The following is an 11,922-nucleotide window of genomic DNA, read 5'->3' on the forward strand; positions in this document are numbered from 1 at the left end:
CACACACACACACACACCAGCAGTACGTCCTGCACAGCGGGAGGGGAGGAGGGAAAAAGGCAAAAAGGTAACGGGGCAGCTGCAGCCCTAACGGACCGAACTTCAGTCAAACAAGACCCAACACTTTTATTCATGATTTAAACTAGAGATCTTGTGAGCAGCTGCATGCTTTTATTTTTTTTTATGTCAGGCTGTCTCGGAGCGCTCCACCTCCTCTGTCTGGTGCTGGTGTGGTGTGAGGCAGACAGCTCAGCCGAGGCTGCTGGAGCTGGAGCTCAAGGTCCTGACCCAGGAAGCCAACATGAGTCAGTCCCAGACTGAGCTGACTTGATCAAGTCTCTCTCTGCCTCTGGTGAGGAGGGGGGTGAAAAATCCTCCACCTCAGACCGTTCAGAGATGTAACTATCTGAGTCGCTGTGGTCAATCTCCATGTAGCATCAATTATGCTAATGCTAGCTGTCACGTTCTCCCGTCCTGGCTACACCTCTGCTCTCTAAGCCCCCACCACCACCACCACCCACACCCCCTCCCCTACCCACTTTGATGCATTTTTCAAATTTCGCCTTGGAGCGGAGTTATCTTGGGGTAAGATACACGATAGACAACTCTGGTCTTTATTGAAACAATATTTAAACTTTAACAGTTCTTCATCTCTCTGACGGTGACTCATAATAATCTAAAGAAACGTCCGATTCTTTTCTACAGTCTGTCTTAGCTGTTGTAGCAATAATGCTCTGTTCACATGTAGACATTCCCCTTTGACATCACTTCCTGTTTCTTCACATGCGAACATCTTAACAACTGCTCATCTCAGCAGTGTGAAGTTAGTTTTGCAATATGTTATTAATGTTATCTTTCCAAATACATGTTCATATTTATTACAAAAATTTGATGTCACAGGCGCTTTAAATTGAATACATTTTTTTTTAGTACTATCACAATATTTTTTAATACCAACAGGACTTTGTGCTGCAACTGTAGCAGCAACTTCTTGAACTTCAGTTGGGGGTAGTGTCATTTTCTTAACTTTGGCATTAAATGTACATTATTACAGTTACTTGATATATAATTACTTCTTTGCCTCATTAAAATACTGATTTATATATACAATTATTTGTTATTTAATTCTAAACAAAAAAATAAAGCCATTTCAGTGTTCTAAGGAAAGATTTTTAGGAGATAGACTGGGTATAAATGAGTAGTTGTTCAAAAAAATAACATGTCAGATGAGGTTTTTAATACGTTTTAAATGGCCTTAATGTTTGCTAACTTACTACTTTTTACAACTCAGTGGACACCCAGAACAAAAAATAAAGCTTAGGGTTGCAATGTTCCAAAGTCTATCATAATTTTTTTTTTTAAATCAACAACAACAACAGTAGCCTTTACAAGTCTATATTTAAAATAAGCTCAAAGTGTGCAAACTGATAGGCTGCCTTCCCTCAAAAATACTGTTTCCTAACTGACGGACGACCAAAGATAAGTGCAACTGGACTAAAGTAGAACTGAGTGATACTAGAAAAACTCACCATGTATAATATTATTGTTTAGTATTGTAATGATGATAACAATTGTGATTAACTCACATTTTTTCCTCACTCCTAACTTTCATTTCTGTTACCATCTAAACTAGGTGAGGAGATAAAGACCAGTAACTGTGTTGGATTGATCAAATTTATCATTAGCATGCAAAACATGAAATCTAATAGCCTTAATGACTTAGTGAAGAGATGACCTGACTAACTTCAGATTTGTAATTTCTGACACAAAGTCTCTCCTTAGAATTTGACCACAGCTCTATTGTGCCCTCATGTGGCATTACTGTGCATATTTGTAGGAGTGGGTGGATCTGATGTGTGCTGAACCCCAAACCCCTGGCAGCAGCAGAAGCAGCAGCCAGTGCCACACTTGGATCATTAGGCAGYGCACATTACATTTCCCTCTTTCAAAGCTTTTATGTTCGGATCATGATTGATTGCCTCCATTTGTTTTGGGCGGCCAAGAGCAGCCGCAGACACGCCAAGAGTCTGATTTACAGCTGTGGCTTCCTTTGTTTAACGCTTCCATACAGTCCAGCCTCACAGAAAACCAACACTACCTGCTGGTGAAATCTTCAGTCTCGCATAAAATGGGCACAATTTTGAACATTTACAGACATAATTACACTTCCCCAACCGGCTACACCAAAGTTCGTGCCAAGTTCACTCTCACTGTAGAGCCGTTTAAAAAAAACTGCTTTGTTGTGTTTTTGCCTTGCAGCAACAAAAAATAATTAGACAAAAACAGGATGCGAGCTTTTTTCTTAGCACACCTTTTCGATCAGTTCGTAGCTTTCCTCCAGTTTCAGGGTTCGGTTCTGAAGGGAGGTGCTGGCTCTGTGGTGGATCTCCTGCCAGTGCTGAAAGGACGACTCGCTGATGTCTGCCACCGCAAAGCACAGAGTGCGCAGTCCTGAAAGTTTTCAAAGACACAATCAAAATGCCCCGGTCCAACGCCATGACCTTTTACAGTCCAACATGTGGCTCTCTGTTTAAAGTAGACATATCAAGCAAAATCCACTTGTTTAGCTGTTAAAAGCTGTTTGTGTTGTACTTGGAGTCGCTATGAGTGCAGAGAATTTGAATTTACCGGTAGTCTCTCCTGGTGCTGCGTAGATATCTTTAAATTCTGTTTGGGGTGCCATATTTTTCAACCAGTTCAGTTTTCTGAACAGACAGAACTACCAAATAAGGTCTGGACTTACCAAGTAGAATTTGGTGGTCTTCATTCTCCTCTGGCTCTGGGTCAGACTCTGACTAGATGGACAAGTCTTCCCTTGCTGACATCTTTTAATTCATTTGTAAATAAAAAGTTTCTGCACCTCCATATAGTTGTGAACCCCTCTATCAAACTTGAATAAACCGCTCTGGAAGCTGGAGGGAAGGGGGATGAAGCGCCTCATAAAGAGACAGCCTCAAAATGAATTGATATGTGATACACTTCAGAAAAGAGGTGAAGGAAGGGCTTGTGGAGTTACAATAAGGAGGAGTTTGGAACAAAGCATTGAATTTCCACTTTATATAGACCCCAACAGAATGATTTAAATGGACTATTTCGCGGATACCATTCAGCGCCGCCTACCGGAAGCRGCGYRCAATGGTTTGTGGGATTGTTTGGGGGCAAACAAAAGAAACGTAAACGATGGGACAGGTTATAAAATTTAAAAGTTTGGATTGTTGCGCATTTTAAAAAGTTTATTTTGGTTCCCGAGGTACCAACTTCAAATCAGAAAAAGGACAAACTCATCCAAAACTTTTACCTGCTCAAATGTTGGAATTAGTGTCTAAATGATAGGATCAGGATAGGACAGGAAAGATGGCGATATCTGCGAAATAGTCCACGTGAATAAAAAGGATTTAAAAGCAGGATATGTCTTCTTTAAATTTGAGCTCAAATAGAAGGAATCAATCTGAGTCATTATAGCTCGAGACATGAGGACATGAATCAATATATCATTATAATATAATAATTAAATGACCAAGTATGGAAAGAAACTTGACAGAAAATATTTTTTTACTGAACGTGTAACCTAAAACAAATGCAGAAAACTGCATTCGACACCATTCAACTTTTTTATTTTGCACACATCTATTTTATCTGGACTGTTTATTTGATCTTCACAAATAAACCAGTAGAAACTTTTAGAAACATATTAAATAAGAATCTGATCACTTTATTCACTTAAATAGACAAATTTTCAACTTCTGTAATAATAGGCATTTCATAATGCACCAAATCTTCTTGTATTATTAACTTGGACTGAACTGGATTTGAATCTGGATTTGTTTTGTACTAGTTTGGACTTTTATTTCTCCGCCCTGAGATGACTTTCGTTGTGAACTGGCGTTATGCAAACACACTGGAAAATAATTGATCTTGTTGCCATTTTCAGCTCTTTCCAAATGACTGACTGAAGAGCTTCACAATCTGTCCTGAATGCTATTTTTAGCTCACATCAAATATTTCTGATGACATCATTTCGCCGTGCTTCACCAGGGGGCAGCAGGAGCACAGAGCACAAGAAACAAACAGTGTCTGCTGTTTTACACCCAAAAGTGCATTGCCCTAATTTATTTTACCTGCAAACAAAAAACTTACACCTTAAATAAATAAATATATGTGGAAGGAGAAAATATCTATGGGAAAAATCAAATTCACTGTGCTTCGAAAACAGAAAATGTGACGAAATGCTGCAACTTAGAGGCGACTTCAGACAGGGGGCGATGTTTCTCCACTCACCCTCAGTGGCAAACTGCTCCAAGTGCTTTAATGTGATCTCTTTGTACCTCGAGCTGTCTGCCAGACGGTCGTAGATCACCGTGTCCTGAAGGAAGCAAACCCTCATTGGTTAGTGAGACCCAGAGAGGAGAAACAGAAACATCCTGGACTCAAATAGATCAACTCACACCTACAATTGTTTCAGTTTCATAAAATCCTTAAAAATACATCACATGTAATTTGTTGAACTTGAATTTACATTTAATCTTGAGTGTATAGAAAAACATGTTTGCTGCACAGAAAAAACATTGCCTCTTCCGTACAGAGTGTCGCTGCTACTGATCCAAGAGGTTCTGCAGACTTGTGCTAGCAGGGATGATGAATCAGGTGGTTCTATTGGCTGATCGTCTTCATGTGATGCTCAGTTTGTGTATCTGACTGTGTCACATAAAGCACATTTTATCCTGCTGCTCGCTGAAAAGATTTCCTGATATGAGCAAGAGGCATATAGAGAGGGTTCAGCTCTGAGCGTGTGTGTGTGTGTGTGTGTGTGTGTGTGCGTGGCAATGCTGAGTGATGATGGGCTGTCATTCGTTGCCATGGAGAGGGACAGACACTCACAGCTCCTTTGCAGTAGAGGCGGATCTTCCCAGATGGGGTGCGCATGATGACCGACATCCTCTTTCTTGCGCTAAGAAACAAACAAACAAAAATAATAATAAATAAAAAGATAAAGTCAAAATGAAAAAGATAAAAAAGAAGGTGAAATTAAAGGACTAGCATTGTTTTTAAGACATGCTTATGGTTTTGGTCAATCCTTGTAAATGATGTTATGCGCCATCTGATCTCATRTCAGAGTATGTGTTGGTAATGACTCTCAGCTACTACCACACCCAACTTTAAACAGGGCTCCTACAGTTTAAAGTAAGTTAAATTTAAGAATTTTTAACGCCAAGTGAAATTAAATTTAAGACCAATTTCATAATAAGCCCAACTGACAAAAAATAAATAAATAAATAAAAAATAAAAACTGTGACAGAAACTGATGAATCAAAGTATTTTTGGTTGAAGTATTAAAATATTGCTAATAGATCAATTGTTTTTATCCATATCTAACTATAGCAGAAACATTCTTAGCAGTCAGTTTTAAACTTAATTTAATTTCTGGAAATCCTCTAACRACCCAAAATTTGGAGTTTTAGGACCCACARTGGGGTCTAAACCCCAATTTGCTGTAGATGAAACCTTAAAGTGCCTGTGACATCAATTTTTTGTAAGAAATATGAATGCATTTTTGAAAAGACATTATTAACATATTATGAAACAAATGTCACACTGCTCAGATGGACAGTTGTTCAGAAATTTGCACGTGAAATAACAGGAAGTGATGTCAAAGGGGAATGTCTGCATGTGACAATTTAAAACAATTATTTTTACCAATTATTTTAATATTTGAGATGAATTACAATCATCCTATTTACAATGTGTTAACATTTTTAAGACTTCTGAAAGATTGATTTAAGACATTTTAAGKCTAATTAAGGCCTTATTTTTGGATCGATGAATTCAATGACTTTTAAGACTTTTTAAGGATCTGCAGGAACCCTGTTAAGTGCCTGTGACATGCCTGTCCATCGAATACAATAAATCAAAGAAAACACATTTTTGTATACGAAACCTTGCATAAAAAATGTGATTTTTATCCATTTTATCACATAAGAGGCATATTTTCWTTTGAACTTGGCTCAGACAATGTGAAACAGGAAGTGATGTAAAAAAGGAACACTTTAAGAAAGAGAACTCTGTAATCTTTGTTTATTGAAACAATATTATCTGAACTCTGACTCGTCTTCATCTCTTTCTGATAGTGACTCAAAATAATCTAAAGAAACATCAGATTCTTCTCTAAAGTCTGTGTCGTTACCTATTTTATCTGTGCTTTGTTCCATGCAGATATTCCCCTTTGACATCACKTCCTGTTGCTTCACATGCAAATATCTCAGCAACTGTACATCTAAGCAGCGGGAAATTATGTTTGCTATATGCTAGTAATGTTATCTTTCCAATAAYGCTTTTATATTTATTTTAAAAATTTCATGTCCCCAGGCACTTTAACTCTGTTTAAATCTGTAAAACTCAGTTATTTCTGTCCTTTCTCAGTGGGGGCTGTGGCAGCCACCTTGAATAGGTTGACACTAAAAGAGAATTGATTGTAGAGGCACACAAAACTATGTACACACAAGCAGCTTTACCATCACAATGTCTGTTCCAAAAGCAAAAAGCTATCAACATCTCAGTAAAACCACAAAATTACCCAAATCATAAAAAAATAAAAGGTGACATAAAACATAACTAAAGATTCTACCACAGTAATAATTAAAATATTTTTTAAATACCTTGTAAACTCCAGCACATGAAGTAGTTCGTATTTTTCCTCTGTTCCAAGCTAAATGAAAGAAACAGAGAAATCAAAATAAATGTATACAGAGAGACCCTTAACTTTGTTTTATCAGACAGTTTATTTTCAGTAACACAAATCAACCCTTCCATCTTTTTCAAATCAGCCTTAATTGCAGTTTAAATGTGTTTATCAGTTGCCTCTCCTGAGCTGACAGAGGGGGAAAAAAAACAAGGTAAAATTCAATTAACTTCCTTAATTGTGAGAACTGCTAGGTACAAGACAAAGTGATTAAGTAGACGCTAAAGAGCTTTAGAAAGTCTCATGAAAATTAAGAAATAGGACAGACTTCTGGAACACAAAATGTTCTGACTGGAGATTGAAAAAAAAAGATTCTGGCCTTTGAGCCTCAGGGTTTTTCTGTGTAATTATCAGGTTAGGTAATTAAGCTAACAAAAGGATGGGTGGCCTGAGCCTTAGAGAGGACACACCACCGCAGGTTGGGACATAATTACAACAGTTGTGGTAATTTTTATTCCTAAAAGCAGCACAGCAAACCTTTTTATAGTTTATTAATAAACGCTGTGTCACCTGATCCAAACAAATTACCACTATCACACTGAGACATTTTACTTTTAGATTACGAATTAGCATTTTTATTTTACCTAAGTATTTAATAACACATGCTTTACGTGTTGTTTATTGCATTGTTTTCCTTAGATTCAGCCTACATTCTTGTCAAGACTGTCAGTTGCCCTTATTTTTTTATTTATTTGAAGTCACGCCAGGCCATCATGAAGTTTAAAAGCTTAAGAGAATCCATCCATCATCACAATAACTTGCTGTGCTCCCATCCAACTTGTCTTCACTTACCATTTCCACAATCACACTGTCTGGAGTCCGTCCAGAAAATACAAAGCCAAGGTTTCGAGCTGCTCTCACCAGAGCTCCTTCATCTTGAAAACAACCAAAAACTTAGTTATATGGAAGATGAAGTATATAAGTAAATAGTAAAATATATGGGATGTCATTAGATGATTTAGATAAATATAGTATAAATTTATGTTTTCTATGTAACATCGGATGAAGCATATGTTTGTATGTATGTATTATTTAAACCAGGGGTGTCCAAACATTTGGTCACATGGGCCAAAATCATAAAGTCAGAAAGACTTGAGGGCCAAAAACATTTTTCCTTTACGTGCTCAACAATAAACTAAGCAYTGAATACTTTAATTAAACAAATAAAGTAGTCAGATTTATTGCTGGAAATGGATTTGTCAATTAATCTAGATCCAGAACTTTAAAAGTGTTTTGCAGGTTTCCCTTATTAAAATAAATTTTCTAGGTTTCAGTTGAGGAAAAAATAACTGAATTTAATAAATTCTGATCAATAAAATCAGGATTTAGCTCACTCTTACGTTGAAAATGCTTGCTGTATTCAGACAAATTTAATAAATTAATTAAAAGCAGATTGGAGTGCAGCAAAATCAGCTTTTGAGTAGAAGTCACAGGATAGATGTGGAAAAATATAATTGGTATTGTCATCAATATTTTTTATTGTAATATTTTACTTTGGTTGTGATAAATTTGCCCTAATAATAAATAGTAAGTCTCCATCTACATCGAATGCCTGTTTCGGGGGGGACATATTTATAAACAAATTAGTATAATACTTGAACTGAAGTCAGGGGCCACACAAAATCAGTTCCGGGGCCACAAATGGCCCCCGGGCCATACTTTGGACAGCCCTGATTTAAACTATGGATATAATATTGATATAAAGGTATATTGAAGAATGAAATGTTGTTTAAATGGGTGGGAATTAAATTCTTATGTTACAAAACACTGTTTTTGTATTCTTGTGTATGTGTTTATAYGTATATCCATATACATATGTATATGCTATGCTTTCTTGTTTTGTTTTTTAATTTCATTTGTTGGAAGTATATCTACCTAACGTATCTACCTAACCATCTACAGCACCTCCACAAACAGAAAAACCCTGATTGTCTAGAGAAATGAGTGTGGAACTTAAGGAACGTCCAAACATAAAAAAAATTGAGAGGTATAAAAATGTTATTAAATATATAGGGATGCTGAGTATGTCTGATTATTATTATTATCATTTACTTTTTTTATTTTAATTTTTTTTGTATTTTTTTGCAATATGTGGAGATGTTTGGGGCTGTTGTGCGTACATGTGTGTATGTATACATTTATGTGTGTATGTATATTCACTGCATGTAGATGCACATTTACATTTATGAATATATTCTGGTATTATACAAAATTCTAGGTAAACAGATTGTTGTTTTAATCTTTATAAAATTGTAACTTAGAATAAGGAAAAAGTAGAATTTACTATTATGTTTTATTTTTATTTTTTTTGTTAATAAGCTTCGGAGAAGGATGGGATTAAATAAGTTTTTGACTTCTTCCCATTCCTTTTCAAATACGTTAATTTTGTTATCACTTTTTATCATTTTTTTGTTTTGTTTTGTAGACATGTTTGAAATAAACTAAAGTATAATTAAACTAAATGACATAACATTTATGCACACACAGGTTATTATTTCTAAGAAATAAAGAAAATAGAGAAAAACTACCAGTTAAGGCTATCAAACTGCTTTGATTTCTTTAGGGATGTGAGGTTTTTTTCTTTTTTTTCTTTTCAAATATTTGTTGTGAACTAGAAGAAAATTTTGAAGGCCATGTTTTTATTTAACAGTAAGCACCCTCAGTCTGTTACTTAGATTGAAAGATCACAGTGAGGCTAAAAAAAATTCAAAGCAACACACACCATGTAATTTGCAAACAGGACACTTTTTTAGAGCATTTCTGGCTCTCGCGTGCTCTTCTGAATATAAACGGCATGAAATACTGAAGCCAAGAGGCCGTAACACTCTGCTCCCTCGGCTCAGCCGAAAGAAACTTAATGGAAAATTAAACATTACAGAGAAGCGGCGAGCACGGTATCTTTACAAAGCACCTGGAAGCAGGGCCAGAATCCTCTGATGTGAATTAGTAGAGCTGTAGCTAAAGGCCTGCTGTATTTACAACCTTTCCAGCACAAGTTTAAATTAAAAACGYWGTCAATTTGTCTTCAAGCGCCATCTAAGACAGGAAYGGTCTCTATAATTTTCACATTTGAGCCCCCTAAAGGCTGCACGTGCCAGAGCTAATCATTCCCCCATTTTAAMTACACATGAAGTGTAAGGGTGTGATACTGATAGGAAGAGTAATAAGTTCATGTATTGCATCATTGCTTCCTATTTGCTGCTTGCTCAGAAGTTGATCAGATTTTCTGGTGAAATTCTCAACCTACGTCTATATTTTATATTTGATATTTGACATCCTAAAAGGAGCAGGTGGGAAGAGGCCAGATCAAATGTAAACACTGTACAAAACATACAAAACAAGTACATTTGTGAATAAGTATGGCTAACAATTTATACAACTAACTGAAAGGAAGACATTTGCAGTCGTGTAGGGCAAACCATCACCTTGGCAGGATTCCAGCGCTACATCTTTTGTATAGGAAAAAAGTGTGATACCTGGAGATGCAGCTTGGTAGGTGATTTTTCCATCTGTACGCTCGGGGACTGCAGTGTGACAGATGGCCATCATGGTCATGAACTCCAGGATAACAGCAGCTGTGGGCTACAGAAAGCAGAAAGGGCACATTGACTTTTAATGTTCTTAAATAAAACATGGAACAGACGCAGAACAATTATAAAAGACCTTGATGCRTTTTACACATCTTGTTCTGATCTGTGGGTTTTAAAAATGATTTACGGCAGCCTTAAAGTTGAAGAAAAACATTAACTAATTTGACGTCTTCCCCGGTGTTTTCTTTCTTTATTTAAAACCAACCGAAGTGTTTGTCAGCACCTCAAAAACATGTGGCTTCAGTTCTTAGCAATTAGGTTTAAGCAAACAAACAAGCACTGGTAGCAAGCCAATTGGGTCACATAGAGCATGCCTTCAAGATTCAAGCTCTGACACACATTTAGTCATGCTTTTTCATCCAATATAAACTAGCCTCAGCTAAYGGAAAAAAGAGCCCAACCTACATACTGAGGGCATTTACATTAATGAAGGCACCAGTATGACTAATCTGCCATGGGGCAGACTCAGACAGGCATCTGCTGAAGCTCCTATCTAACACCGGAGGACCACCAGTTTGGAGTCGGCGACTACAGYTGAGTCAGAGAAATCAGCAGCCTCGAAGCTGAAGGCCTGAATAATCTAACAAATAAAGCTATTGTTAACACGGAGCTAAAAACAGACGGAGCAAACTCCAATTCCTACTTTATCATCACCTCGAGCAATCAATACAGCCTTCAGGAACKTACAGTTACACAGTGAGTACACAAATAGATTGATAGTACTATTTAGAGATGCTGAAAAGTGCTTTCCTCCTCTTTTCAAACACAAAGCTGAGCGCTAAAGCTTAGTGCAATACTTGTTTTATTTTTATTTTCAACTGGCATTGAGAACGATGATGAAAGGAACAAAGGAGAAAATAAATGATAGGGTACAAAAAGGGTGAATCAAAGAGACCCTCGTGAGTGAAAATACACAGAGACCATTACASTCCAGGTGGCAGCGAGAAGCCCCTCTGTCTCCTAGCAGCATGCTAATCTGCTCTGAGTTGACAGGTACCCTCTGAAGGACATGTCGGTGTGGATACATGTCTGAGAAGGTGTAAGGGAGATAGATACTGTGTGGGAACAAGATTTAGAGCTCAAGATTGATGGTGTGGAAAGCCAAGAAATCAGTCAGCAAATAACTCTCTCAGTTAATGGTTGTTTACACTTGTGTTTTCATATATTTAAAAGGAGAGCATTATGCAAAATGAACTATTTTGAGCTTTACATTATGTTATAATGCCATTCCCTCATCAAACCACTCCCGTCCCACAGAGCACCCCTCCCCCACACAGTTCCACTAGACTAGCAAAACATATCTTAAAAATGGTGGATATTCATAAATTCATTGCTAAACATGGCTTCATAAYGATTTACATTTATAGTTGCTTTGCAAAAGTAGCTTAACATTGAGAAAATAAATAGGAGATATCCAGTTTTAACAAGCTGAAAAGTCTTGTAAGAGCCTCCGTACTCGCTCCGATTCTACGGAAAACATACTCTGCAGGTCCAACGTGGGATTAATCAAGTAAGGTTCAAATGAGTTGCCATTTTCCAAAACAGATAACATATTATAAACACATTATAAACACATTATAAAATGCTGCTTTTTTT

The 11,922-nt window shown here is 36.8% G+C and overlaps 1 protein-coding gene across 12 annotated transcripts in view; it reads right to left on the reverse strand.

Annotated features, from left to right (window-relative positions):
• Positions 1 to 11,922, reverse strand: part of atp8a1 (ATPase phospholipid transporting 8A1) — a gene marked incomplete at its 3' end in the record, with an annotated part of 86,277 nt that overhangs the window by 18,059 nt on the left and 56,296 nt on the right. For all 12 annotated transcript variants that reach the window (XM_014019567.1, XM_014019569.1, XM_014019566.1 and 9 more), the window contains 6 exon segments: positions 2,312 to 2,451; positions 4,279 to 4,363; positions 4,879 to 4,948; positions 6,654 to 6,703; positions 7,529 to 7,611; positions 10,213 to 10,318. In XM_014019567.1, the coding sequence (XP_013875021.1) occupies positions 2,312 to 2,451; positions 4,279 to 4,363; positions 4,879 to 4,948; positions 6,654 to 6,703; positions 7,529 to 7,611; positions 10,213 to 10,318 (534 nt within the window).

Source organism: Austrofundulus limnaeus, unplaced genomic scaffold, assembly GCF_001266775.1.
Source record: "Austrofundulus limnaeus strain Quisiro unplaced genomic scaffold, Austrofundulus_limnaeus-1.0 Scaffold224, whole genome shotgun sequence".
Classification (NCBI taxonomy): Eukaryota; Metazoa; Chordata; class Actinopteri; order Cyprinodontiformes; family Rivulidae; genus Austrofundulus; species Austrofundulus limnaeus.